General features: G+C 46.3%; 12 protein-coding genes and 1 non-coding gene across 13 annotated transcripts; 5 read left to right on the top strand and 8 right to left on the bottom strand.

Annotated features, from left to right (window-relative positions):
* Window positions 1–4,295: 4,295 nt before the first annotated feature.
* Window positions 4,296–4,377, bottom strand: BT62DRAFT_t62. The gene has a single exon. It is a non-coding gene; the product is annotated as a tRNA-Cys (tRNA).
* A 73-nt stretch (window positions 4,378–4,450) lies between these two features.
* Window positions 4,451–5,834, top strand: BT62DRAFT_930709 (DUF55-domain-containing protein). Its single transcript, XM_043185988.1, has 9 exons — window positions 4,451–4,536; window positions 4,637–4,738; window positions 4,794–4,827; window positions 4,883–4,902; window positions 4,955–4,979; window positions 5,038–5,053; window positions 5,114–5,135; window positions 5,194–5,362; window positions 5,410–5,834. The coding sequence occupies exons 1-9, from the start codon at window positions 4,462–4,464 to the stop codon at window positions 5,757–5,759; spliced, it is 813 nt and encodes a 270-aa protein (XP_043041182.1). The 5' UTR covers window positions 4,451–4,461; the 3' UTR covers window positions 5,760–5,834.
* Window positions 5,835–5,875: 41 nt separating this feature from the next.
* Window positions 5,876–6,755, top strand: BT62DRAFT_947804 (DUF498-domain-containing protein). The gene is made up of 4 exons (XM_043188038.1): window positions 5,876–6,233; window positions 6,283–6,383; window positions 6,437–6,561; window positions 6,624–6,755. The coding sequence occupies exons 1-3, from the start codon at window positions 5,900–5,902 to the stop codon at window positions 6,548–6,550; spliced, it is 549 nt and encodes a 182-aa protein (XP_043041181.1). The 5' UTR covers window positions 5,876–5,899; the 3' UTR covers window positions 6,551–6,561; window positions 6,624–6,755.
* Window positions 6,756–7,345: 590 nt separating this feature from the next.
* On the bottom strand, window positions 7,346–8,107 carry BT62DRAFT_993322 (uncharacterized protein). Its single transcript, XM_043190398.1, has 3 exons — window positions 7,739–8,107; window positions 7,586–7,688; window positions 7,346–7,527 (listed from the first exon to the last, which is right to left on the bottom strand). The coding sequence occupies exons 1-3, from the start codon at window positions 7,954–7,956 to the stop codon at window positions 7,432–7,434; spliced, it is 417 nt and encodes a 138-aa protein (XP_043041180.1). The 5' UTR covers window positions 7,957–8,107; the 3' UTR covers window positions 7,346–7,431.
* Window positions 8,108–8,435: 328 nt separating this feature from the next.
* BT62DRAFT_788309 (uncharacterized protein) lies at window positions 8,436–9,415 on the bottom strand. Its single transcript, XM_043182285.1, has one exon. The coding sequence runs from the start codon at window positions 9,283–9,285 to the stop codon at window positions 8,785–8,787; it is 501 nt and encodes a 166-aa protein (XP_043041179.1). The 5' UTR covers window positions 9,286–9,415; the 3' UTR covers window positions 8,436–8,784.
* On the top strand, window positions 9,293–9,949 carry BT62DRAFT_930705 (uncharacterized protein). The gene has a single exon (XM_043185987.1). It carries the CDS (start codon window positions 9,336–9,338, stop codon window positions 9,507–9,509), a length of 174 nt encoding a protein of 57 aa, XP_043041178.1. The 5' UTR covers window positions 9,293–9,335; the 3' UTR covers window positions 9,510–9,949.
* Window positions 9,950–10,148: 199 nt separating this feature from the next.
* On the bottom strand, window positions 10,149–12,538 carry BT62DRAFT_788301 (uncharacterized protein). The gene is made up of 2 exons (XM_043182284.1): window positions 10,521–12,538; window positions 10,149–10,470 (listed from the first exon to the last, which is right to left on the bottom strand). The coding sequence occupies exon 1, from the start codon at window positions 12,392–12,394 to the stop codon at window positions 10,538–10,540; it is 1,857 nt and encodes a 618-aa protein (XP_043041177.1). The 5' UTR covers window positions 12,395–12,538; the 3' UTR covers window positions 10,149–10,470; window positions 10,521–10,537.
* Window positions 12,539–13,388: 850 nt separating this feature from the next.
* On the top strand, window positions 13,389–14,454 carry BT62DRAFT_1075049 (uncharacterized protein; the record flags this gene model as incomplete). Its single annotated transcript, XM_043179080.1, has 3 exons — window positions 13,389–13,565; window positions 13,617–13,946; window positions 14,001–14,454. The coding sequence occupies 3 exons, from the start codon at window positions 13,389–13,391 to the stop codon at window positions 14,106–14,108; spliced, it is 615 nt and encodes a 204-aa protein (XP_043041176.1). The 3' UTR covers window positions 14,109–14,454.
* A 137-nt stretch (window positions 14,455–14,591) lies between these two features.
* BT62DRAFT_980163 (PLC-like phosphodiesterase) lies at window positions 14,592–16,026 on the bottom strand (the record flags this gene model as incomplete). Its single annotated transcript, XM_043189488.1, has 10 exons — window positions 14,592–14,773; window positions 14,827–14,902; window positions 14,963–15,038; window positions 15,092–15,390; window positions 15,445–15,560; window positions 15,611–15,637; window positions 15,688–15,735; window positions 15,790–15,868; window positions 15,924–15,943; window positions 16,002–16,026. The coding sequence occupies 10 exons, from the start codon at window positions 16,024–16,026 to the stop codon at window positions 14,592–14,594; spliced, it is 948 nt and encodes a 315-aa protein (XP_043041175.1).
* A 3,220-nt stretch (window positions 16,027–19,246) lies between these two features.
* On the top strand, window positions 19,247–21,147 carry BT62DRAFT_947798 (Lipoyltransferase and lipoate-protein ligase; the record flags this gene model as incomplete). The annotated part of the gene is made up of 8 exons (XM_043188037.1): window positions 19,247–19,393; window positions 19,449–19,623; window positions 19,676–19,829; window positions 19,858–19,997; window positions 20,287–20,427; window positions 20,480–20,551; window positions 20,609–20,683; window positions 20,733–21,147. Coding segments are annotated over 8 exons (1,129 nt in total), but the record flags the coding sequence as incomplete, so codon positions are not given.
* Window positions 21,148–21,251: 104 nt separating this feature from the next.
* On the bottom strand, window positions 21,252–21,742 carry BT62DRAFT_1075046 (small secreted protein; the record flags this gene model as incomplete). The annotated part of the gene is made up of 4 exons (XM_043179079.1): window positions 21,252–21,363; window positions 21,427–21,510; window positions 21,579–21,652; window positions 21,709–21,742. 4 exons carry the CDS (start codon window positions 21,740–21,742, stop codon window positions 21,310–21,312), a joined length of 246 nt encoding a protein of 81 aa, XP_043041173.1. The 3' UTR covers window positions 21,252–21,309.
* Window positions 21,743–21,993: 251 nt separating this feature from the next.
* On the bottom strand, window positions 21,994–23,722 carry BT62DRAFT_993318 (uncharacterized protein; the record flags this gene model as incomplete). The annotated part of the gene is made up of 5 exons (XM_043190397.1): window positions 21,994–23,140; window positions 23,201–23,285; window positions 23,349–23,499; window positions 23,550–23,585; window positions 23,678–23,722. 5 exons carry the CDS (start codon window positions 23,720–23,722, stop codon window positions 21,994–21,996), a joined length of 1,464 nt encoding a protein of 487 aa, XP_043041172.1.
* A 1,422-nt stretch (window positions 23,723–25,144) lies between these two features.
* BT62DRAFT_930699 (uncharacterized protein) lies at window positions 25,145–27,520 on the bottom strand. Its single transcript, XM_043185986.1, has 3 exons — window positions 27,140–27,520; window positions 26,976–27,089; window positions 25,145–26,921 (listed from the first exon to the last, which is right to left on the bottom strand). The coding sequence occupies exons 1-3, from the start codon at window positions 27,320–27,322 to the stop codon at window positions 25,326–25,328; spliced, it is 1,893 nt and encodes a 630-aa protein (XP_043041171.1). The 5' UTR covers window positions 27,323–27,520; the 3' UTR covers window positions 25,145–25,325.
* Between the last annotated feature and the right edge of the window lie 135 nt (window positions 27,521–27,655).

Here is a 27,655-nt window from a genome sequence, read left to right as displayed (position 1 = left end):
GCTATATGTACTTCTTTGATTCCTGGAGTTCATTGAGCCACTCTAGAGCCTGGCATCATTTGGCTTTCTTCATTTCTTCTACTATCTTATTGATTATTTCTTCTGTTCAAGTTCAGTATATCCAATTCTTGAGTACAGCCTTGGCTTCTTCTTCTGTTCTCACATCCTTGATAGCTCACCAAGTTCATTTAGTGTTAAATAGTTTTAGCCAGCTCATAGGAGTTGCTCCTCTTGTTTGGCCTATAGGCAGTTGAGTCTTCTGTTTTATTGATCCTTACAGCATGCTCAGTATAGTGGTAGACAGGAGTATATTCAAATGTATATAAATATTAGTAACTAAAGATGGTATATAAGTCTGTCCAGCAGCTATGTGAGACACATCACTAAGTTCTTTGGCTGATCAAATAGGATTATTCATTCATCAGCTCTGTCTTTTACTTTCTTGACCTTTATATTCTTGCTTAGTTCTTCAAGTTTATTGGCTTCTTTTTGCAACTTGGTGATTTGTGCCCAGATATCTTCCTGCATGCATTTCTTCTTTGAGCAATTCTATAATAGATGTCTCTTCTTCCTGCAATTAAAACACATTCCCTTCTTCTTGAGACAGTCTATATCCATTGGCTTTCCACTCCCAGTGTATATGGTGCCAGTCTCTGTCTTCTGCATGCTGTATATTAGAGAGAAAGAGAAGAAAGCATTGGTTTTAGCAGTGTTGAAAGTATTATTAGGCTTTGCACTGGAGAAATTATTCAGTCTTCAATCACTTTGCAGGTTGACATTCTCCATCTTTTGCCTTTGCCATTCTTTATTCATCTCAGTGATGCATTCCTTTTAGACATCATACCCCTTTGGAATGTTGACTCCTATATCTGAGATCATCTTTGTGTAGGAGAGAGATGCTTCTTTCTTGAGCATCTCAATCATCCTTCTATCATTAGCAACATTGTCCTAGATCTCAGCAAGTTTTCCAAGTCATTCTAACTCATTGAAGTACTTGTTTGCCATTTTATTCTCTATCTGCAGCTTCTTCATCTTGTTCTTGTATACTTTCTGGACTGCCAGATCAATGAACTTGTCATGAACCATCTGCTTAAATACCAGCCAGGACAGCAGTCAATGATGCTACCTGATTATTGAGTAAAAGTCAGAGAAAATAAGGGTTCACCACATCTTTGCCTTGTTCTCAAAGTAGGATGCAATGAATAACATGCAATAGATATTGAAGGAGAGATATGTGGAGTATACCTCAAAATACTATTTGCAATCAATCAAAAATTGACTAATATCATTTGATGCATCTTTGAAAGGTTGAGACTTCCATAAAAGATCAAGTTGCATTGAATTATTGCTGCATCTGCAGGCAGCACCCTTATCAGATTTGAGTATTTGTAAAATGATAGTCACTTCCACTTAGTAGGTGGTCTGAAGAAGGAGTGAAGTGAGTTGTCATCAGCAACCAGACTCCCAGTCAGCCTATTCTCTTTGCACACAATATGTCCATTTTGCATAGTGAAGTCTAATTTGATGACTTCAAGGTCATCCTCTTCAGGGACCTTGCTATTCAGACCAGCCTTGTCAGGTGGTGGCTGTCCACTGAGAAGTCAGCTTCTCTGGCCAGTCTAGAGATTTCAGAACCCAGTAGGCCACTTTGTCAGCTGGGACATTAGCTGAATAGGCTGAGTTTGGATACTTTGAATAAAGGGTGCTATATACATATACTGAGTGCTGGTAGTTCAGATGGATAGTATCATATAGTTGGCTCATTTCAGGGTAACAGATGGAGTATTCAATATTGGCTGGAGTTGAAACCTAGACTAATATGCTGGCAGCTTTGTCAGCAGGTCCTCAAAGTGCATTCTGTTATATATAAAATTGCCTGCTCAGTGGTGGCATACTGTAAAATGTCAATCTTTTCTAGTTTATCTGCTACTATATAGTCTTATCCTATAGGCATCATTCTCCAGATAACATCCTGTGTAAGCATGACCATCTGCTTCTGGTATAGTCATAAATACTCTTTCTCTCACTCACACTGTATTTCTTCCTGCAGTGCTTCTTTGTCTACTTTTTCAAGCATGTCTGACTACTCAGGCAGTCATAGATTGTCATCTTTGACAGAGATAGACAATTATGAGAAGTTCAAGAAGAGTTCCTATCACAGAGGCTAAAAGCCTAAAGAAGTCATCAGTGAGATCAGAGGTTGATGTAGATGATGATGGCATTTGGTTTTCTTTGTGCTTATTGTGTATAAGGAAAGGAAAGGTAGAAGCTTTGAGCTAATTGTTGAGCTCAAATGACACATAACCTAAACATGTGATAAATGAGTGCTATATCAAGTTTATACAGTCATGCTCAAGTTTAGTTATGTGTGCTTGTATGGTGTTATATCTCAAGGCCAATTACAAGTTGGCTTAAGGCAGAATGGTGAAGATAAACTTTAGCTCAAAGCTGAGGATATACAGTGAGAGCTACACTACTTACATACTATTCATATTCTGATTAAATATATACCTACTAATTGTGTGCTTCAGTGCTACAATACTTGTTATCCTTGAGCATCATTACTACCTACAAAAGAGTATTGTCTATTATCAAGAGGCATCATTATTGTTAAAGGACAATGGCTGACTCTGCCTATTATAGTGACTAAGCATGTTCCATGGTCCTAAGCACTGGTCTAGATGCTCTGACTAAGCATGAATAGAGGTTAATCAAGAAAGAAAAATAGAAAAATCATAATACAGATCTTGCCATTTTATTGGATTCTTTTGCATCTGTACTACAGGATGCTTTCTTGAAGGTAGAAGATGTAGATGATCTATAATCATTTTCATTTTCTACATTATTACAGAATGAATCATTATCTGAAAATTCTGTGGTCAGATTTTTCTTGAAACCAACATCCTCTGATTTCTCTGAGTGATTTGAATCCTCTTTCTCTGCTTGTACATAAGCAAGAGAAATATTTCTCAGTGCTATAGCATTAAATGCTGGAACATGACTCACAGCTGAAACAGAGGTAGCATCCTGAGCACTTCCAGTGCTAGAATCTGTCACATTTTTAGTATCAAAGTCTGTTGGTGACAACTCATCTGATAACTGAGATAAAGGACTGTCCATCTCTGATATAGCTGATACAACAGTGGTGTTGTGATGGCTATGCAAAGAGTAATGCAACATTCTAAGAAACTGAGAAGTAAAGAGAAAATTAGATATTGGTGTCAGAGTCAGAACATCCTCAGGTGATCAAGCTGTAGAGGATCCAGATATTGACAAAGAGAGATACAGAGAGTTTAGAGAAAAAAGCACACATGAGAGAGAGAAAAGATAAAGCAAAGATTAAGCCAATAGAGCTGTCAAAAATATAAAAGGGTGATAAAAGTTGCTTTTCTCACAAAAGGCTCATACAGTCATTGACAGGTGTAAAGGCTTGGTCAATTGCAGAAACCCCTAGCTATACTACACATACTAGCTCATATATATATGGTAGAAATAATAAATATGAGCTAAACCAGAGAGATGAAGGAAAGAGGAAAAACATTAGATAAAAGTATTGGGCCATGGAATGACTCATAACATGCAGATGCATCTGGGAGAAAACTGATAGATATAAGAAATGTGCTAGTTTTGATGAGTGTATTTATCTAGGAATAGCATCAGATATTAGCAATAATAAGATTGACCAATTGCTGTGTGACATCTTCCACTGCCTGGATCAGCTTCAAGTCATATTGAGATGCATTTTTTGAGGATAGGCACTCTGAGGTCATGAAAGAGGTCAGACCCAGTGCTCCAAGATGGATTTGGAATGAGACCTCTCAAAAATATTGTGCAAAGATGGTAAGGCATTGTGAATGGAGCAGAGCTCCATATCAGCAGAGATAGTGGGTGCCTTGAGATCCATACAGAGGCCTATGAAAATGCTCCCTATCTTTGCCTTTACAATAAGTAACTTACCTATCATTTGACTGCTAGTTAAGCATACATACAAATGCATGTCTATTCTATTTACAAAGTACACTCATAGATATTCAACATTTACAGATGGATTGAGACAAAGAAAACATGCAAAAACCTGAACACAAAAAGAATCTGCAATTCTGTGCATCTGCTATATGATTATATGTGTGATAGATAAGTCAAAACTCTTCTCAAGTGGGGGTGGGATTAATAAATGATAACTCACCCCCAATGTTTCATGCACGACCTTAGGTGATGCACGGTAAATTACAAGATGAAAAAAATCAGAATGACAGTGCTAAGCACAGTGACAAAAACTGCAGATAAAATATAACAGACTCCAGCGTGACTCGAACACGCGACCCCGAGATAACGTATAACTGCAATCTCATGCTATAACCACTTAGCTATGGAGTCACGTAAATTCTCTAAGCTTATATCTTTATATCCGTTATACTTTCCGGCCTTTATTAGGTGTTCATGTTTATCCCGTCCTAATCTATGTCCAAACCTAGGAATTTTTGGCTGCTCAAGGCAGAGCCCGACTCTCGCTTCGTCAAGGGAAAGGATGTAAAGGTAACGTTCCCGTTTCTGAGTTACGGACAATATTCACGATACAGCGCAAGGTACAGTCACTTTTCATGACTGTCGCAGGGTCTTATAGACGTCCGGGCAGTTTAGCGTCGACGATTTTGAGACCGTCGTTACATCGTCGTGGGAAGGTGTTCGGAACTACGAGGCGAGAAATCTTATGAAAGAGATGAAAGTTGGAGACAAGGTACGAAAAGTTCGGTTCCGTTACTGATTTCAGGCAACGCGCTGACAAGCCCCAGGCTCTTTTTTACCACTCGAATTGCAAAGTTCCTGGTTCGTCTCGTCTTTTCCTATCGTAGATTGGATTTTGACGCGTTCCTGCATCAAGGAATCGCGGCTTTTGCTGAGGTCTGATTGCCCTGCCTCTTCCCGCCCATCTTCGTTTATGTTGTCCTCACAGGTGGTCAAAGAAGCATATCCCGATCGTAGGTGTATAATATCAGCCACAATCTCTGCACGCTCAATATCAATCTTGAAGCGCAGACACTGCTTGGGATCCGTATGTTGCTCACGTCTGCGTCGTCACGTACGTGCTAATAGTCTCCTTCCTTCCTTCAAGTTCGCACCCATACTTCGACCCTGTATGTCCCACTCCTCATTGGCATCCTTCACCATATTTTTCATCGTAAATCCTTCTAGAAATCAGACAAGGAGAAACCCAAATGGTTCATGGTCGACCTCAAGTTTACAGCGCGAGCACAGCACTTCGTTCCTTTGTCCTTCTTGCGTTACATAGGCGCCCAAAGTATCGAATCTGTACCCGAAAATGTCCGTTACATCAGTCAGTCTGATGCTGAAGCTATTCGATGTAGGTCCGTTTTCTCCCAGGGCTTTTCCGAGTTTAACACTTGTTAGCTATGGACCTCATCACCCGTGGACGTCTAAGCATTCAGCGTGTGGGTGAGAAAGCCTGGGATGCGATCAAGCTTTTGTCAGAGAAAGGAGGCTGGGAAGATCTGAATATCAAGTCGGAGCAGAAGACTCAGATGAAAGCCGGGCGCACTTCTTCCTCTAAACGACTAAAGAAAGTCGCTGCTAAGGATAGGGATGATCAGTCCGAGGAAGGAGGGAATGATGATGAACCGTCGAATCCTACAACGTCAAAGCGAGGGAAGAAACGCAAAGCGGCTACACCTCCAGACGAGGTTCTGCGTACTCGTAGGTCAACTAGACGTTATTCAGCTGCTCCTGCCGCGCCTGTCTAATTTTTTCTATTATATTTCTGTATTTTCCAGTCGTACCTCTCAACGTTGTATATATCATAATTCACAGAAACGCAGTTGTCCAATCGCGTGTTTCTATTTGAGAATGTGACCATGACGTCATCTCTTTCTCCCACTTACGGATGCACTGTCTACGAGGCGTTCTCACTCCTATTCGCCAACGAGCATTTTGCTTCCCAGTGTCTCGTCTTTTGCACTCAAGCACATGTTGGAGAAGCCTGAGTGATCACGACAGAGGCAGAGGACTGACCAACATCCTCGCCGACGACAATCCACCGGCAGTTCAAGTCAAGAGGATAACCAATCAAGGCATTCAGCTGGTCGACGGACTTGTTCTACCTTCGGCGTGCATTTTTGTAGAAGGACAGGTGTTTCTATGGGATGTGCCACAGACTTTGTGGCAGGGATGGGGGAAGGAACACCTGGAAATTTTTGACCTTGTTTCACCTAGACCCGGTCTGTTTTTAGTCTTGTTCTATGGGCTATATGCGCTAATATTTAGCAGAAATATTACTTTTCGGAACGGGTGCGCGATTAGTACAACCACCGCCATTTATTCAGCCATACATGAGCCAATTGGGCATCCAAATGGATACAATGGACACCGTACGCTTGCCGTGTCTCTTGAGACTTCATTATCTTATCCTTTCTCTCTTCAGAAAAATGCTTGCTCGACGTATAATGTATTGGCGGAGGAAGGCCGACGAGTAGCCGCTGCCTTACTTCCTCTTTCACCCCACGTATGGCAAAAGTCGTTTCTACCCTCAAAATAGGAGTGCGAGATGTATGTCCATTTCAGATGGCTTAGGCGAGGCCGCAATAGCTAACATTAATGAATCTTTCTAGCCAGACCTGCTTGCTACATAACCAGAACGTCTATGTCACTGTATATCACTGCTCGAACCCTATGTCACTATCACTGATGAAATCCTGCTTGATCAAATAAAGAACTTCAGGCGCTGTGCCACGACATTTAGCCTACATTACTTGAAAAGAAACATCGGCCAAGAACGCAAAAAAAGAGCGACAGATTATCTATTGCCATTTCGATGCACGAGAAAACTCTGAACGAGTCCCCGTATCAACTAGTATCTACAGCGAAGAGTTCAAACACACGTTCCATAGTCCGGTACCCTAGCTGCCGACTTCTCTGACTCGATTATCATTCGCCTTCTTGTAGCTTGTTTTGATAGTCATCGAGGAAACCCATGCTGTTCAAAGTAGCGGGAGTTTTGCGAGGGATATTCGCACCCGACCCTTCTACTTTGGAGCTCATGAGCATAGACATTTAACCCAGGTGTGGTAGTGATCAAGAACCGATAAAGTCAATCGTTTTCATGAAGCTTATGCTCAAACGGTACGTTGTCTTTCAATTATTAATTTTCCTTGAAGATTGACTTTTATAATCATCACAGGAACATGTACTCTTGGCCCGCATGCTACTCTGACGACATGAAATCCCAAAACTGTTGGTCATGTACATATCCTAAAAGGCATCGTTGGTTGTCCGAATGTACCTGTTGTCCAGACTTATATCCATTCCGACATGAACGAATGAAAATCAGATAGGAAGAATCTCATCTCATCAGACGATAGTCGTGACAAGTGTGTATGTTATACATTATTGGCACTCGCTTTCTCCTCTCAGCAGAATTTAGTACTCCGAAGGCCTGTTCTCTTTGTACCAAAGGGCTTCTGCTTCCGAGTTACGTGGCGGGGGCTTGATGCCGTTTATCCCCCACATGCCTCGCTATAGTAAAACAAATCGTCAACTTCCACAGTATGCAAGACCAACTGAAAATACCCACGTCCATCTCCGCGACTTGTATCTCCCAGTCAGCACCCCGTGCCTTTATGAATGGCCCCAACGCCTTGTTGTATCTCTCGTTGAACTCTTTCTTGCGCTCATCGCTACATGACCTTTTCAATCGCGCACCGATTATACCGACCTGGGAGCATACCTGTGATAATGGGTGGCCATATGATGTACGACTATGCGGACAAAGTTGTCGGTGGCCTCCCCTCCGACATAGAAATTCTCCTTGTCTACCTCAATGAAGATCACGACGACGTAGAATTTGGGTAGGTGGGAGTAGCACTGCTGGACGGCTTTGACGACAGCGGTTTTATCCTCTTTGGAATAGAATCCGACAGGAATGTAGAAGCGGTGAAGAGGCATGTTCGTAAATGCGGTCTGTAGAGCATCTTGGGTTTGTTTTTATTCAAGTTCAAATGGTTCGGGATCATAACACCTTGGCCGACCTCGGTTACTGATTCTTCTTGATAATGGCTTCGGCCACAAGAAGCATGAAGTCAATGACTTCGTTATTTACCCCGAGACTGCCTTACGGAGGTGTACGATCGGCAGGAACGTACTTTATATTTTCATTCGTTCTCCAGCATAAGGGCTTTTGAATAATGCGTATCACAGAATTTCACGACGCGCTTCATGCTGACGCTGACGTTATACCTCTGAATACTTGCACAAGACCTGGATCCTATTACATCCTCGTGGGTGTGTGAACTTCTCTTGTCGGACCTCAAATGCAGACCGATGATCAGTAGATAAGCGGAGGGGGTTAATACTCACCGTCATATCCTACTTCTGATTTGCCAGGAAGATGTAAAGTTTAGATATACCCCGGACAAATCACACTGCCATGCTTTGAAAAATATATCTTGGGCACCGCGATTACTAGGAGACCAAAACGGATGAAACGCAAGGGTTGATGGGCAAGAGTCAAAAAAAAAAAATAACCAAATATCATGGGGCGAAGAGGCGCACACAGATAATCACCTATCGACGAGAGTAGACGACCCTTGTTCCACGACTCGATGCCTAGGTAGACCAGGCCAAGGTTCGAGAGTCCTCCCGTACCAGTAGAACGTGGCTTCAAAGTTTCACTGACAACCAGTGAAATGTGGAAAGTGGAAGGGTACTTGCGAAAATTTGGGAAGTGCGGCTGGGATATACTGGTTACAGAAGACAACCAAGTTTCAGCAGAGCTTATTGATTCGCATTCGCTCTTTCATTTACGAAACGACAGGTAGTAGGAGAGGGGGGGTGGAGGAGTGTTCCGTGTGGTGTGTAAACGCCACTGTGATCACCGACAGCAAGCGCCAGAGAAAATAACATAATGTACGTGAAGGTTGCCTGCCGCAAGCATGAAAGAACCAACGCACATATTTGCTGTGGTGTCTTCCGATGAGGACTCGGGCATGTGGTACAGCTAGAAGACAAGACAGCGAACGATATAAAAAGAATTATTAAAGTGACCATAAATCCGCCGAACAAGGCCAGCTTAACGCGTCTGCTTAGTGAATATTGATCTGTCTCGCAAATGCAATCGCGGGGTCCAACGCGGGCCTTCATTCCGTTGTGTGGTGCATGAGTATCGTAGTAGTCCACCGCCGTCATCTGATGGTAACTCCAACTTCCTAAACAGCCCATAGGACAGACGGTAGAGAGAGTAGCATAGAAGAAGAGTCTACAGCATTTTGTGGACATAAAAACCCTTGGTGTCCGTAAGGCCTTTTAGATATACTATCGCCCCTAGAATGAGACCCATCTTTACCTGTCTGTTGGTGCTGTGCGCATCTTTAACAGCCCAGGCGGTGGCCATCAGCTGTGGTTCGTTCCCTCGACAGCTATCCCGTCATGGTCCATTGACTCGCCATCATAGGTGCGACCAACTCCACAACGCCCGCACGCGAGACATGCGACGAAAGTAGGTCGTTGTCCTTTCGTCACAGTGTGGCTAGGCGCGTTCATGTGTATGTACCGAAGGCACAAACCATGACGCTACTCTCAACACTATGTTTTTGGCCGGCGCGTTGGAGCCGATCAAGGACGACAAGGATTAAGTAGTGGCTCTGAATGTGTCTGAATACTTTGAGCCTACCTGACATGCAGAATAAGTGAGTATGCAGGTTCCAGGAGAAATTGCGAATATTCCTCTGATGTCCCCCCAGATGGCTGATTCTTTTCAAATTGGGCTGCACTCGGGCTGAACTGAGTTGTAATAACATTGTAGTCAAATATGATACTTGCTGAGTTGCGAGACCTAACAGTGTCGGAGCTAGAAGCATTACTGGTCGTAGGGCTTTTCCACCGATCTGCTGAAAATTTTAGATAGTATCTGTTCATGCGAACAAAAGGTTCAACATTATAGAGTAGACATAAAAGAGAGAATTACACGTGCTCCTTAGGGCGGGGGATTGGGCCTAGGACAAGAGGCGTCTTCGCAATGTCAAACAAGAGTGGTGAACAGGATTGTTGCCAATAATCTCGGTGGTCACGAAGACGACACGCTTGTTGGGAAAAAGGTTTATTGTCCTTGCACCTGGGAACGAACTCCTGGGTTATGCCTGTCACAAGATTAAATGCAGTCTTGATGTCATAGTCTTGTCACCCAGATGAATTTTTCATTGAACATGGATATGCTACATTTTGAGACGTCACACTCGAAATGAGCGTAAAGACGCACGACGCCGACGTCTGAAAGTGCTACAACTGTGCGTTAATAGATAATTAACGATATATAAACAAGTGTTTGCGCAGTGAAAACCTTACGACAGAATCGATATCACGATACATGCAAGGGCCCGGGAATGAAAGAGGGATGGAATAGGAAGCAATGCGAGGATATGATCAAGAACGGGTAAAAATATAGCAATGAGACAGAGAAATCATCTACACGGGACATCAGTAGAATGTTTATAGTAGAACACGAAGTAACATACCACAGTCATGACAGTCGTTAAACAGCCCAATCATCAATTCCGGACCCATAAGCACCGCCTATGCGTCCTCCGCCCCACCCTCTATTCATCCGATCCTCCATACGATCCTCCGAAGGAACCCCACTGCCTATCAACCATCCCAGCCACCAGCTCTGTAGTTCATCCTGCCTTTTATCCTTCCGCTTACTCTTCCGTCTTTTCTGCTTGTCTGCAAACTTGCTGCCCGGCCGCGTTCCAGCGTATGACTCCGGCAGTTCTGCAAAGCTGATACGCTTGGGTGTCGAACGTCCCGAACTGGAACTAGCGGTGCGTCCAAGCAAATCAGGTATACTTAGTGCAGAGGGCGTAGGTGTAGGCGAAGGGCGAGGAGTGGTGTTCGAGGATGACGATTGTTTCAGAGCGGAATGTCGGGGCGGTGAAGGTGGACGCGCAGATGAAGAGTGGATAGCTTTAGTGAACAGACGAGAGATGGAAGCAGTAGCAGTGGAAGTCCCAGCTTCGGCAAGGGGAGCAGGGGAGATAGGCATGAATCGAGGAGCCTTTTTGGGTTCAGGTTTTGGGGCAGGAGGTTGTTCATCTAGAATCTTGCGAAGGCACCTCACCGTCTGCTTGGCTGGGCATCCGTCTGAGGAACTAGATGCCGAGGGAGAAGATTCTTCGATAGTAGGCGTCATAGGCCGGCGAGGCGACATGGTAAGCTTTGGAGTTCGAGAACGAGAACGTAAGTCTATGGAAAGTGAGTCAGGAAGTGTCCTTCGTTCCAAATCTGGAGATTTGGATTGGTGCGATGATTTAGACTGGTTTATTCTAATACGGGAAGCAGGTGAACGAGAATGACCTCCACGTTCCGTACTGACGCTCGAACCGCGTCGAGAAAGGAAAGAAGGTGACGTGAGAGTAGATGAGGGAGTGGAAGATCCTGTTGACGAAGGTCGGGTCATTAAAGATGACAGCATGTTGTAAGCGCGAAGTGAGGAAGGCGGTGGCGCCGGGACAGGGAATGTGGGAGAAGGATAGGCGGAAGGCGCGGACCGAAGGCCAAGGGTTGAGGGCAAGACAATCGTGTGGTCGTCGCTAGCGACGTATTGAGTCAGGGCCCTAGGGGGTAGAGACACCAGCTGCGACCGTGCCTGCGGCTCCAGTCGCAAGTGTGGTCCGTTGAGAGCAGTACGAAACTCCGTGGACGAACGCCTTCGATGCAGATGTCGATGCATCTCCGACGGCAAGCTGGACGTCGGCAAGCTCATGCTGATGCTGCCTTCAGACCTCAGCGAGTGCCCACTATTTCGCCCACTGCTGTCGTAGAACAAACAATCCACACCGTGGCTTATCTCCTCGAGATCGTCGGCCCAAGCATCATGAATGTCTCGGTTATTCCGTATTCTCGACGAAAGCCTTCTCGCACTGACCTCCAGGGTGGAATCTGCAGGCGAGTCTGACGACAATATGGTCGACATACTTGTCTGTGTAGATATCGAGCTCTGTAATAGTGCATTCGACATTTCTAAAGCGTGAACACTACGTTCTAGTAGAGAATCCAAGTAAGGATCGGTGGATGTTGGATTAGGCTGTCTCTTCCTGTGAATAGGATTTCGTCGCTTCCGGCGTGGTGACGATGATGGTGTCACCGACGAAACGGTCGGTCGTGGTGGTAGATAAAGGTCCTGGCCTGAATCAGAATCAGTATCTTCGTCAGCCTCTTCTGCACTGTCTGGATACCCCGGTGGCAGATCAGAAGGCGTCTCTGGTTCAGGTCTTTTCCAATTGCCGGCAGCGATATACTCGGGAAGCGTTGATGTCGTGTCCGACGACAAACGAAGGGCCGATATACGCTTTCGGTGCGTCCGACGAGGGTGAGTGGGGGTGTTCATCATTTTAAAGGATGAATGCCGTCAAATATACAAAAGAAGAGGTGCGTTTCTACGCCTGAACACGGTATCGAGTCAGAACGCAGCCGCACTGGCGAAGGCCAGTTATTGGCTCACGGAATAAGAGGAAAAGCGTGCACATGGTTTCACTGATGTGTTCCTTATTCAATAGTTATCTAAATATTTATTTCTTGCTAAATTATATTTGGGGAATTATAAAGCAAGACCCCGAAGACTGCCGGATGTCCCTCCTACGGTATGCTAATATGTTTTCTCGAGTCGGGTGTCACTGAAAAGGAAGGGTACAGATAGGCTTATCATTCATGCAAAAGTTCATCCAGAACTGCGATGATCACAAGACCTGAGACGGTCCTTATCTGTCAGTGTTATCGACTGGTAAGCGAACCTACGAGAAATTCCCGTGAGGCTTCATTCTAAGAGAAAGCCTTTGTAGGATGGACATTTTCCCATGTAAACTATTGAACCACTGCTATATGGCTTCTACCGTGACAGCTGATGCTAATCTTGTACCTTTCATTTAAGATAATCAACCACGTAGCAGATTCTACGCAGAAGGGCGCCACTCAGCGGACCCGGGTAGTCATCTTTTCGAAGACTCGGCAGTAGAATCGTCGAATGTTACGAATACATGTCGGCCCTCTCATACTCATATGGTCTTATCGGCAATTAACTCAGAATGATTGATATCACTGTCATCAAGGGCTGAGTGCTAGTTAAACCGCTTGCACTCACCTCGCTTTGATTTTTCGATTATTTCCTACAAGTCACAAGACCATGATGCATGGTGGTAAACGGCTACGTACAGCCCTCCTTGTCGCGTCCATGTCTGTGATACGCGTCCAAGGATTTCAACGCTCAGTCGGCTCCCAAAAGATGCCCAATCCCGGGTGCCGAATCTGCAGGGCTCTCGGCTGAAGCGAGCATTTCAGCTCTGTCTTGGCTTTAGTCAATGAGCCGCGAGATTCCTTTCTCATTTGAAATGCTCGACGAAAACACGAAAACAGGCGCCAGTTCAATCGAGTTCATCGAAACCTTTTTCTCCTCACCGCTCCGTACAGTTGCCATGTGCGTTTTTGGGATCGGTCTTCCCTCAAGTCTGTTTCGACAGCTTTCCCCCGCATTTTGGCAGACCTGGCTTGTAGGCTCGATAACGATGGTGACGATCCGATGCGAGTACTCGTGGTTACTCTTCTGCTGACCATGCTAGGCTGGATTGCTGTTGCGGGCGACGTTTCAATTCCGTTTCGAGAGGAAGACATTTCTTGGAAGGAAAGCCTTGCTGCTTCCTTGTAGGTTTCGCTCTGAGCAGCGCCAGGGCGAGGCTAATGCAGATACACTGAATGTGCTGGAAACAGAGCAGATGCGGGGTGTGGGTCTGAACAAAAGGAGTGCGAACGTCCCATATCGTGGCCGACCAGATGTCAATATACCACAATCCTCACGTCCGCATTTGCCTTCCTTAATAACAGTCACACTCGCTATGCGCTCGGACGGACTATGGCCGTGGTATGAAGCTACTTTGGAGACCCTGGCAGTAGTAAGTCGTGTTATTCTGTTTCTTTTTTTTTCGAATAGAACCCTGTCACTCTAGGGAATCTGCTTGTATGGAACCATTAGTCCTGGGGAGCACCTTGTTCTTGACGTGCGAACAGAGCATCATATACTTGGTGATCACTATACTCAGTCTGGCGGCGCGTAGGATTACTCTGCTCTGTTATGATCATGGCATCTCCTTGTTCGTGAAGATGCCCAATCTTTATGTATCAGGGTCTGTATCCCCGCTTCCTTGCACTCACAAAAAGATCCTCCTTCGCTCTATACGACCTATCGAGTTACAAACGGGCTCATTTTGTCGCAGTTGTGCGTTGAAGCACCCATCTGCGCGACGTCCCTGGGGTCCTTTCAGATTTATAACAGCCACTCATAGCCCATGCATTATATATAACACATATCATCAAGTGATAACCCTTGTCCGTGTCGTAATGCAACTTACCTGTTCCATATCTCTGCGAATAGAAAAAACGTTATGGAATATAGAAGCATACGAGTCATTTGTATACATATACAAGTAATAGTCCACAAAATAATGACGGCCTCTGTATCCACTACCACTCTACCGCCATATGGGAAAGTGCGCGTCTAACTCTACGTTTACGATATAAACCTATCTGGTATATTCTCCTTACGCCGCCCCTTTGATAGCGGTGGGAGCGGTAGGCATCAGGAACTGATCAAATGGTCCCGCAAGCACCTCTAATCTCTTCTGCGATGCAAATCCCAGGAACTTGAGGAAGGGCGTGTAGTAATACGGGGTCGTCCACAAGAAACCACGCCCATACTGGGCTCCGATCTTATCATAATCCACTAAATGGAATATGGGTGAGTAATTGAAATCTCTCGAACCTAGCCACGTTTACCTTGCAGACTAGCACGGAGGTCAAGCCACGTTTTAGTCACATCGGTAAGGATCGAAGCTACACCCCATCTGACCGCCTGCGTGCAGTTAGCGCAGCGCTAAGATAAAGTGGCTGAAGGAGGGTATATATAACCTACCTCCATCATGTGCTCGGGATTGTTGACGGTCCACACCATGATCTTCTTGTTCGCCATCTTGCACTCTTCTCTGAACCTATCGACATATCAGCCGCGATCCACGGCGACTAACAGAAGAAAAGGACCCACTTCTGACCATCGGCCGACGTGAGCACACCAAATCTAACCGAAAAGACTTCACAATCGTCCCAGAAGTACGTGCGAGACAGATACAAGCTCTCTCCGATGTGCGATCGCCTGCAATACGGCAGGATTGACTTGGCATGTCCCAAAAATCGCGGATGCCAAAGTCCCAAGAGAATTCTTGGAGCTAGGTTGACCTCCCAGTCAGGCTGAGACGAGATAGTTTCATTCATCAGCTTGAACAATCGCTCGGGATCGTTCTGAGGCTTCACATCGACATTGAACTTGACGTGCGAATTCTCTGGCTGCGGGTAGAGAAGTGATTAACCTCCAGGAATACGACAACTGAATTCACCGACCTTCATAAGCAATGCCACGGTCTCTGCAAAGGTGGGGATAGATTGTACGGGTGTCTTCTTTGTCCGGACATGTTCCATTCCGTCTTGACCATACCATCGACGCTCTTTTATCTTGCCTGCGGCGTAATAAGTTTCTATACGGCGGCACGGACAGCGGCAGTTTTACCTATCGAGTTCGTCGTCCGCTGTAGCTCTGGATGTAATACATCAGCTATGACCGAGACGAGGGGGTTGAATGATTACCCGGATCATGGAACATTATAACGACGTTATCCAACGATACGTGAACGTCTGCTGACGATGGTTACGGGGCGTAAAGCGCGGAAACCCGAAGGCATGAAATACCGCTCTCGATGCCTTCAGCCCCATCCCGGATGGCAGCTTCGAAGCTTGCGAGTGTATTTTCAGGGAACGCTGCTGAAGCCTGGGACGTCGCATTAATAATGGGTTGCCTGTCACTTATCAGACCCTCTGCTCACTCCTCGGTGTCCCCAACATTCTACAGATACGTTCACAAGGTTATTTGGAACCCAGTACACTCTGTGAGGAATGCCTACCTGGAAGGGCTCTTGGCTGGGTCATGAGTGGACGACGAAGACGGGTTAGGGAATCAAAAAAGCGGGGTGAGAAAATGGCAGCTTCCCCCGTTCCTGGAAGTTTTATAGGCAGCATTAGTACCAAGTGAACGTTAGGTGAGACTTCTATCTTGCGTGCGTGCTTTGTAACCTTCCTAATCGGTCCATGGCATCTGCTGCGACAGAAACGTGTGCCGTCGACGTAACCTTGATCCTCAACACAGGCCGTCTCACAACGAATCCCACCGCGCACATGTGTCCTTAAAATACTCATTGGCTCGCTCGGTGGATCCTCGCACATTCGTATATTTACCTGGCAATGGGCGTTGGCAAAATGGGGGAAGTCCCGCACCCAGATATATGTCTCCGTTCTGAACATAGACTGGTTATTCACGGTATTGCAACATCAATGCGACATCTGACTTGGAGCTTGCGCATTGAACGCGATCCGTCTCTTGGCTGTGCACCACCGCAGGGCTCAGATTTTGATCCTGCTCAGAGAGTCCATGGAAATGATCTCGTGGCTGCTATATAGGTAATGGGTCGGCCTTGAGGTCTCGATTGAGTACATATAGTACCGAAAAATGTCTCTTATCAATCCCAATGACCTCGATTCCAAACCTCAGGTGCTGTAAAGTTCCTAATACCCGGGCGATAGACTTATGCCAGTATCCCATGACGGCCAAATCTTTCATCTCTCAAAATGGCCATCATATCAGCGAAGGTTGACATGGACATCATATGTTGACAAACATAGAGCGTTTTTTATGACAGTAGTCCGCAACAACAGGAGATGGAAAAACAGGTTGCTCTCTTTTGGCTTTCAAGAATTAGAAGTGTGTCGGAATCTGCCAAAACTGTTTGCACACCTTTTCACCCTACTTCGTTCATGCTACTAACGACGTCTTTTCTGCAGATCCAAATAAGATGCCTACTAAGCAAGCCGCGGAGGAACCGCCCTAACAGACTTATGTAGGAGTTTCGTTTTCCATCCTTGATGATGATCCATCTTTGCCCAGCTATATATGCGTGTTAGAATGGTCAGCGTCGCGCGTGACAAGTCAGTTCCGACTACTGATGATTTTTGTAGCATATAGCCTACAGGTCTTCAACGTTAACGAAACGATTCGGCCATTGAGCGCGTCGTTGCGCGCCACTACCCAAAGGTAGACGCTCGACATAGCCTATCATGGTCCGACAACCGCCAGCAACGAGTTAATTTTATTCGCTCCAAGTCAATGCCCTTGCCTTATTCATCCTCCTTTAACGTGACAGCTTCGACTGTCTGCTCACACATAACGAGCGTCGGCTCTGAGCAAAAGTGCCCCCGCTGGTGGATTGCGGAATCTCCATTTGACCGCCATAGTCAGTCATATTTCTACGCACATGCGCCACTTCAAGTCTCCGCCCGCCACGTCAATCAGGGGTTGAATGGATATTGTGAGTCTTAAACAATTGTCTCAAGATATCGACCGCCGGTGTTTCGTACTCGATTCTATCGAAGACCCCTACAGCTTACTGGTTTCACGTAGCTAAGACTATTTTTCAGACCCCAGAATATAGAGAAACGATCAAGCGTTCAAAGGGCCATATACAAGATGGTTGGGAAAAATTGGCCTGACACGCCGATCCATTGCTAGGCTAATGGTGCGCCATACTGTGCCTTTATAATCGTGATGATCCGTTATCTTTGGAGAAATGCTCGCAGCTCCCAAGTAGTGAACGCTCTTAACTCAGGCTTCCCATATACCATCAAATATCTTCAACGTCCTCGGCTGATTCGCAGTCATTCTGCACACACGCTATTTTTGCCCGACTACATCCTTAGTATCTTCTTCCCCTCTACAGATGTGATTAGTGGGAATGACGCCCTGTCTGAGCACTGGTTCTATGTTCTTTCGTCTTTCAATAGACCGACGTCTTTTCTGCGCCTATAGTACTTCAGTGTTGGGACAACACTTCTTAGCGCCTACCACCCTTCCTGGTGTTGAAACAGGGGTCCTTGAACCAATGATGTAGGTAATTCCGTACAACACGTTTTGTGAGCGGTTGTCGCTGACCCTCTCTTCTTCCTGACAGCAGTTGCTTACTTGTACACAAAGCCAGTACGAAATTCTAGGAGTCGCTCACCATCGATACTGAATACGGCAAGTTTTCTTTTAGCTTTGCCAGATTTCACGTCCATAACAGAAAGCTAGGCTAGCACAAGTAGCACTCGATCTACAGAGCTTTTCGTGTAATCTCCCACACTCCCTACAGACGCCGGAATTCGCGTTCGAGATGCACCCTCACGTGGACAAAGGTACCCCTGCATTGTCGCGACGCGAACGTAAGTAGTACCTTGATGTACTCACAAGGACAATCGAACCTTACCGTCACTACATATCCTAAGCGGATCCTTAGAGGAGCCCGACCGATTCCAGAAGAACTGACTCATCATTCTCTCACCATCGTGGGGTAATCAGAAGACTTGCGAAATCCTTCAATTAATGAGTCTTACAAAGCCCCTTGACTGCGACGCCCACAGTGCGGTTCTAAAATACGCCGTCCCTGCTGAACTCATACAAGAATTCGAGACCGGGTAAATTAAAGAAATGTTACGTACACCCGGAGTTTCTCGACCAATTCGACATGACTTGGGCCCTGTCAATGCTCAGACCTTGCAACGGACAACACTCCAGCCACCTCTGGCGACGCATTTGTATCGTACGCTTTCAAGATCGATAGAATGTTTAAGAGAAATCTTGAGCGTGGCTCAAAGTTTAGGAACATCGGTGTATGACCACACCTCCCCATCTACAGTGCTGCGACAGATTCCCAAATACCTGTGAAGACAAGGTCCGTGACTTGCGTTAGATATGTAGGTCGTGACTTTCCAGACCTCAGGCTTGGTGGTCAAGCAGAAGCAATGCGGACGTCATTTGCAGCGGTTACTAAATGTTATTTTAACACCGTGACGATGTTGCTATGATCTTTTTTCTTTTCAGCTGGTAAAAGTAAGTAAGCATATGGACCAAAGAGAATTACCGTCAGTGGAGGGAAGGGATGCAGGCAGCATCAGTCATAACTTGATCAATCTAATGTAGTAGGTAGACTGCTAAGCGTAAGTAGTAACTAAAGCCAGTGAAAGTTGTTGCTTACCCTAGGATGGAGACCGGTCCGACACACTGTCTCGGGCCGAAAATGCCGAGAACGGTCATCGACACATTCAGCACGTTTGGTATCATGATGTTGTCCTCAAGCATTGTCCGACGTGTCACGAAACGCTCTGGCGTCTGCTTTGGGCGCTTTTCGTCTACCCACTCTATACCGCAGCACTCAATATACGTCTCTCAGTCGACAGATCCATACTTCAATCTTTCCGTCGAAGACTGGTTTGTCACGCACTTCTGTTTTGGCGACAAATGTGGTAAAACATTGGACCGAAAGGCTTTTTAGACACAGGGCACCAGAAGATCCACTCCTTTTTATCTACCGCGACAAGCCATGCGTTATCATTGGGCGAAATCAAAACCCTTGGAAGGAAATCAATCTGACTGCGTTGCGAGAGACCCCTTCGGTCCCATTTGTGCGTCGAAGAAGCGGAGGCGGTACAGTCTATCATGTGCGTATCATCACTATTACAGCTGTACTCTCTTCTGAAGAGGCGATTTCAGGACCTGGGAAACACCAATTACTCCATCCATCTACACCGACATTCTTTTGACCGAAAAGTAACTGCACAAATCATCTTACGGGCAGTCCGGTCATTGGGTATCGATGCTCAACTCAATGATAGGAACGATATCTGTATCGGGGACAAAAAGATATGTACACGGCCGTCCCCCCGGGTTATAAGCGAGTTGCTTATTCGTTCTTGGTTTGAAGCACATCTCGGGATCTGCCTACAAAATCGTGAAAAACCGCGCTTATCATCATGGGACTATGCTCATATCAACTCATCTTGAGATGCTTGGTGAGCTTTTACGGTCAAAAAAAGTGGGTACGGTTTCTGTTGAAGAAGGGCCAGAACTAGGTCTGTTCGTACCTCTGTCCGATGACTGCTTTGCGTCATGTTTGACTCTGAGAGCATATCGCTTGCCACTCAGTGAGGCGTGCTTATTCGTAGCGCTGGATATCACATCCAGATCATCATCATGGAAAACGGCAGTGTCTTGTACAGTAAGGCATATCCATCATGCACCTTCAGAATTTCTCTCGATCTTCATCGCGCTTACGACGGTGCTTTGTCGGTCTCATAGCCGAACCACTCATTCTAGATTTTTAGGACTCTATGCTCACGAAAGGCGTGGCCTCTGTGCCATCACCAGTATGCAATCTCAGGCAACACGATGATAATTTAAGCCATGAGCACTTTTGTGAGGCAACGATCAGCGAGTTCTGCCGTGCATATAACGTTAACGAAGAGGTCAGGGTTTACTTCCTTCACACCAAACAAGCATTTCTTGATACTATCATAGGTGCAACACATAAACGAAGATACCAACTTAGTAGATCTAGATGATGTTCACAGGGGTGTTACCGAGTTATCGGTAGGTTTCTCAGTGAAGTGCGCACTATTAAAGGTTTGATGAACGTTCTCAACCCAGAGCTGGGAATGGGCATACGGACAGACGCCCGAATTCACCTATACAAAGAGCGAAGCGTTTGAATGGGGCAATGTGGTACGTCACCTTTACCCCGCTGAAAATGAGGTTTTCACCATCAATGAAGGCAGCAGAAATTCAGGCGAAACACGGGGTTATCCTGGAAAGTTCTATCCGGATATCAAACGCCGCGGCGTCTATTAGCGAAGAGTTGACACAGGAGATAGAAAGCATGGTGGCCTCATTGAAAGGGCAGAAATACGGATCTATCTCACCAGAAGCCCTGGTATCATCTAATATAGGCCCCAAAGAGGATGTCCGGCGGTGGCTGCATGACATGATGTGGAACTAGTCTAGAGATACGCGTGCAGGCCTCAACGGTACAGAGCCTGCGCGTGCTAGCGCCAGATATGAGAATAGGCGCTATACCCATTTTACTGGAACGAGCCTGAAGTAACCTGTGGTGCACGTGTGCGACGTAGACACTCCCAGTCCGTTATCTTGTCAAGTAAACTTGATGCAGTTCGCGGTGACGCAACAAGAAAATCTGGTCAGATGCTGTAGGGCCGCAAACAATTCAATTGTCGATTATATTGACTAGATAATCAGATATGTTGGAGGCAACAAGCCATCGACATCGGCCGGAGACATCTAGTCGAAGAGTGTCAAGTTCTCTGCTCGGTCACGATAGAAAGTGACAACGGTCAAACACCAAGGTTCCGTCGAAGATCATCTATTGAAGGGGATATAGGATTGTCCTGTTAGGTGGGGATACCAATTAACGACAGATGTGCAGCCTCTTAACCAAACGGGATACTCACCGACTGACCCCGGATATGGCCGGTCAAGACTTTGTCCCGTTTCATCATCATCTCATCCCAGCTATCAATACCGTATCGTGGAGGCTAAAACACATTCGTAAGAACTGAGCATCGTCATTTAGGACGTCAGTAGCAGTTATATATCTACTGACTTTGCCGAGGTTCTGGAAACGTTGGGAGGCTGAAAACAGTGTGCCTGCCGCACTGATCATGACTGTAGTGAGGGCTATATGAGAGGTATGAGTGTACCGCAAAGGATATCTGAAAAATGATATCCCATACCGAACGGAAGTAATGCTTCCCATGGAACGGGCATGGTGGGCGGAAGAGAACGTTGAAGTTTGGTAGTATTTGTATCACCGGGAGCCCGACACCCGATCTTGCTATACTTATGGTAACAGTCCGCAACACGAAGACGTTCTCATCTCCATATTTATTTAGGCACGAAAGTGTCGAGTTCAGATCCATAAATTTTGGCTACTGTATACTGGGAAGTACGTACGTGATTATGGCTTGGGGGTATATAAGAAATAAAAATACTATAGGCTACAGTAGCCAGTTTAGATCCTAGAGATGATTAGGACGGAAAGGCTCTTCGGTATCATGGGGCACATAAAAGTCCATCAACAATAATTCTGGGTCAAGTGGTTCAGTCCCCGACATGTCGACGCTCGACAAGTCCAGAGTTGCCGTACTAAATTCCAGCTGCAGAGCATTTTCGAGCTGTGAAGAGTAATTGGGAGTTGGCTCAGTCTGGAGGATGGATGATAGGTCAGAGTTCAATAGTGGTTGGTACGGTGTGTGATTGTCTGTCGAATAAGAGCTGATGCTACTGAAAGGCGATTCGACGTGAGGTGAGATGTCGTGACGCATTTGATTTATTCCTGGAGAATGGACATGACGAGATGGGCCGAGTAAGGATAACCGATCACATTCAGCGCTGTAACCTGTTTGATTTAGCAGTTCCCCCGTAGCATGTTCCGAAGGGTTTCCGAGGGAGGAAGAGGAGTGGCTACTCAGAATGCCGAGAGACCCAGCTGGAATGCCCCAAGGACTGCTACTGGACATGGATTCGTTCGGAGATGTAGATCCACAGAATTGGGGGATCTCCGTGGTAGACAAAGGGTCGTGTAAAGAGTAAAAGCCTAAGGGATAAGGCGCGGTGTCATAAACGTCAACGTCAGAGGTTTGCGGGACAGATGGAAACGACGTCGTTGACGGCGCAGATGGAAGGCTAGTCTCAGACGAGCTGTACATAATTTGGCTGAATGACTGGAACGAGGGTATTGAAGGAAAGAATTCAAAAGGTGACTCAGAGGGCGCTAGCAGATGGCCAGAGTCTGCATTGTTAGGTAGGTAATGATATGGCTGAGAACGCAAGCTGGGGTCGATGGAGGAGAAAGGTAAAGTAGAGCCTCCGTGTAATGTGATACGACGTTGTCTTTGCACTGACTGTCTTGTTTGCGGGATCGGTGAATAATCAAACGAGTGCGAGTGATGAGATAGTTCAGTGTCTAGGTTCTGACCGCCGTAAGAAGGATATGATGGAAGGTTTCCATGTAATGTGATCCGACGGTGTCTTTGCAACGGCGGGTTTGCATGTGGCAATGGAGATGGTATGACCGTGCCTAGGTCACCCATTCCGTCCGACATCATATTAAAATATATATCAGATATATCAGAACGTGAGCTGTGAGATGCACCACGGGAGGATCTTCAAGTGAACAAAAATTATCAAATACTGTCCTTGCGATAAACGAACGAATCAACGAACCTTGGTATACGATGGAAAGGGCTAGCTTGCTGTCCATATCTGACCAATGGAAAATAGTCAGACTGAGCATTGTCTCTTTTAATACCTAAATCGAGACCGTCTAGATCAACAGAGTTTTTTTTACCGAAGCTGAGAAACAGCAACGGACCTTCCTGGGAGGCATTTGTTTGACCAATCGCAGGTGCTAGGGACGTCGACTTTGTTCCCGCTTGGGAATCCCAGTCAAATGTATGAGGTTTGACGTTGGGCTCTCTCTGGGCCCTTGAAGCCGAACGCCTGTCTGCATGTCGCCAAACAGTCTGCGAAAAGTTCAGATGCCGGAAGTATCTGGAAAAATCACGGAACGAACCATGCGCTCTGTCTGAGCTTTGGGGGCCTGCGAAGCCTTGGGTTTTGTCGTGGGTTCTAACCAAAGGAGTCAATGATGCGCCACACTTTCGAAAAATTGCGAAAATCATGATGATCTAACTGCCTCACCGCTGGGTTTTGCGCTCTTGCGAGAAAATTCGTCTTTTTCGGCATTTCGGCGTTTCATCCAAGTTAGTATGGAAAATTCAGATGCAGCTAGACCAACCCAGCAGGAGCATCTGAGCCGACCATTATATGCTGCGACTGGCGGACACATGTTAGATGCGTGTACTGACGTCGGGCCATACTGCATAACTAGCGGTGGGTATCAAATCCCATACAGCATAGCCCTGTCTGACCCTGACTGTTGACGACCAGTAGCGCCATGAGATCCTTTCGAGGCGGGTTCGGGGGAACGTGTTGATCGTGGTCGCGTTTTTTGTGTATTTTTTTGTTTACGAAAGCCAAAGAAACCGAACGGATGACCAGTTGCCTTTTCTGCGGGAAACACTAGCGGCTTTATGACGTGGAACTCGTTACCGTATGTAAAGGGGAACACCGTCCAACATTCATCCATAGTTTGACATGCGAGAGCACAGGTACGCTTTCCATCTAGAGGCTAGTCAACGGACTTGAACGCGCCAATAACGCGTGTCCTCTGTGAATTAAATAAATCCAATGCCCAAGGCAGTTGTTGATAGACCCTGAGAAGCTGCCTGCTTCCGAATATGTGGTGGCACGTTTTCTTAATGAGTTGGATATACGAGACTGCGTGTTTTGCTCATTCTGAGAAAGGTCTGATGGTAAGGTCTATTTAATGCTCGGTGATTTCTTTCCCAAGTAGTCTAGGAACTAGACCTTAAATTTTTCGGACGGGACCCCGACCAAGGCACCCAGCGTGGCGCAACGCAGGCTCGTGCCAGAGCGCATTATTTTTCTTGAGAAAATATGAACGCATACAGTGTTGGAATCTGCGAGAGAGTTCGAGCAATTCGGCATGCTGAGTAAGGAAAGAATTTGAGGGAAATTGAAGGAATTAGGTAGAAATTACTAGAAAAGATGTAGTCTAGTATAAATATGAGAAGTCAATGGGGAAGCTCCTCAGGAGTTTGTAACCCAAAGACTAAAGGTCTTACAAGCATGTACTCTGGATACAGTCCAAATCTCAACATACAGGATAGTTCAAGATATATCTACACTATCTATCATCCACCCTGACATGTTGGGTGCTGATATGAAGAATTTTAGCGCTTGTAGCTTGTATGATTCGGAGCTGATGCTCATATCATACCTACTACCACTTTGCATAGATATGTAGAAGAAACACCACCAAAGCGGGACCTGCTAGGCTTCGTGACTGTTACATTCGATTGAACTGTAGTATGACATTAGGTCCTGAACACCGAGCAAGTCCTTTTTTTTTTTGTTCTCAGCATTTGATGCTTTTCACAGCAGTCCTCGTTCTTGGGTTGAAAGCACGTAACGACAGAGACGTCTTCCTTTACCACAACATCACGGTAACGCGTTATGCTAAATGCCCCGAGCTGAATGACTAACGCCACACTTCCATTGCTCTGCGCGAAACCACTAAGATTGACCGTTATGTAAGAAACAATTTATTATCCCAACTCCAATACATGAGAAATTTTGTTAGCGTCAGTGAATGATGTGAATGTCATGCTATGGTTCAAATGATTATGTGGTTGCGGTCCGTATGCTGTTTGTGTATATAGGTATAGTTACATGGGATGAAAGAAGGTAACAAGTATCGACATCATCATTTCGCAGCTGCACGACGGCCCCTCAGCGTCTCTTGCGAAGCCGAGTTCAAATGACTATCTGAAAGGTCGGTCCTAGACGTAACGCCAGCCCGCAATCGTGAGGACGACCGTGTAGTACCGGAATGCGGTGGTGCCACGCCTTTGCCTTTCCGCTGACCAGTGCTCCCGCGCGTATTCTTGGCAGAGGGAACGTCAATCTTTCGTCTCTTCAATTCTGGTCGCGTCGTACTTCCGTTCCCGCTACCTTCCCTTTCTGAGGCTGGGCCGGAATTGCCATCTGACTGCTCGCGCTCAGACTCGGAATTCAGGGCGGGTTTGAGCGTTTGGCGTCGCCTAGCGGGCACAACGCGTCTCCGAGGTTGGATGACGATATCTCGTTTTTGAACAGTGCGGCGAGATATGGGGGACGCTCTGGTGCGCGTTTTCTTTTGGATCCCTGGAGAGAAACTCCGGGGAAGTGTACGCTTCCGGCCAGCTACTAGCGGACCTTGTTGAGATAGAGATTCAGCGAATGAGGCTTCTGAAGAAGGAGTGTGAAGAGAAGATCCGTTGTCCGTAGTGCTCAAAGCAGTGGGGGAAGTGGCGCCAGATGATACATCACCATCAGATTCCAATATCAACGGTCGTATAGGGCGCCTGCCCGGACGTAATCTGAATGTGTTCGTAGGAGGAAGGAATGGAGTTCCAAGTGTTATGTCAAAATCGTCTTCGTCTTCGTCGCCCTCGGCCATCGGCACATCAACCGACATGGGCGAGTCACCCACATTACTGCCATCAAGAACCTGGTTTTGATCGGTGCTGTCGCTCAAGAGTTCGACGAGGTTAGGTTCCAAAGACGTTCGTGAACTCAAGAGCGACGGCTCAAAATCCTGCTGCCGCAGTGTTCGGTCGCCCTCATTCTCCTTTACGGAGAACATAACAGCTGATATGTTTGGAAGAGTATTGGTAGGAAGGAGTGGTGTTGCGGGATACGCAGACGGAAACGCGGGATACTGTCGCCATTCTTCCATCTGCATGAGTTCCTGGACAGTGTGTTCAGAGATGATATTTGGTAACCCATCGTGTCGATTGATATCTGAGATAGATTCCGGGGAAATGTTCTCCTCTCCAGACTCTCTATAGGAGGAAGGTGGAGGATACCAGATTTGATGTGATGTTGCGGAAACGACGGACTGTTTGACGGACGACTCCGGAGAAAGGTCAGCCAGGGGGCCAGCATTCACTCTCTGGCTTACGCTTTCCTTCAATATCCTTGATGGGCCGGCGGTGGGGGCTTCTTGTGAGGTGGTCACATACGATACATCCACATTCAGCAAGGTGGACGTCGAAGACGAAGCACGTCGCATAGATGAGGGGCTCATGGTAGCCTCTTTACGCATTGGGGAACGGACCTGCTGTAGAATACCGACATATTGACCTAAAGTTGAGGAACGTACGTGACACCACCAAGCGTATATGTACCGAATCGGAAAAGCAGACAAAGCAAACATAATGTCGCCGAACATGCGTGCTAGATCCAACAGGGCATCGACAGATGCTGTATACGGTTTTAAAAAGGGCCGTATGACGTGCAAGTAAATAGGTTCAGCACCCTGAGGCAAACACGATCAGATATAAATGGTCGATCAAAATCAAGGCTTACACACCCTTGCACGAGTAACCAGCAGAAACAGAAGAGTAAGAGCCTTTACTTCGTCGTAGAAAGGAATAAATAGCGAGAAAATTCCCTCGAGTAAACGCTCATATGTCATGAAGCAGCACTATCTTGGGATTCAATACGAATTCACATCAAGTGGTGATAGGATCATACCCAAACAATCCACACCGCTAGGCATCCCTTCATATCCCGTTTCCGTTGCTGCATGGCTCGAGCGCTCGGCAGTCCGCTACTGCGTGAGGACCGCGAGGGCCGTGGCAGTTTCAGAGTTTTGAAAGTATCAAAGGTGTTCTGAAATAGTAATATATGCCGAAGTATCTCGACAAAAAGTGGCATGGCTGAAAGGCGGTCGAGAGATCCTGCAGGCAAACCAGAAATGATGGACCAGGGACAGAAAGGGCTCTATTTCCTGTGAAAAGACTACAGGAGGACACTGAGAAAAGTGCAGGACAACGCGTGTTGTGCTAGGACGAGGACAGGCAACAATACCTGAAAGGCAGGCAGAGGTTCATTAGGAAGCCTCCTTGTTTGCAGATCTAAACGCGTTGTGATCATGTAATCATTGCCTTGCGGACGGCGACTCGGGTCCGACCCAATTTGGGCAGTTAACCTGGACAACCGGCGCCGTATTTCGCCACCATGAGTGATGCATTAAAATTTTGACCTTTT

Source organism: Guyanagaster necrorhizus (genome assembly GCF_019112545.1).
Source record: "Guyanagaster necrorhizus MCA 3950 unplaced genomic scaffold BT62scaffold_9, whole genome shotgun sequence".
Classification (NCBI taxonomy): Eukaryota; Fungi; Basidiomycota; class Agaricomycetes; order Agaricales; family Physalacriaceae; genus Guyanagaster; species Guyanagaster necrorhizus.
Note: the sequence above shows the minus strand (reverse complement) of the source record. Positions and strands in the feature narration are given on the sequence as shown.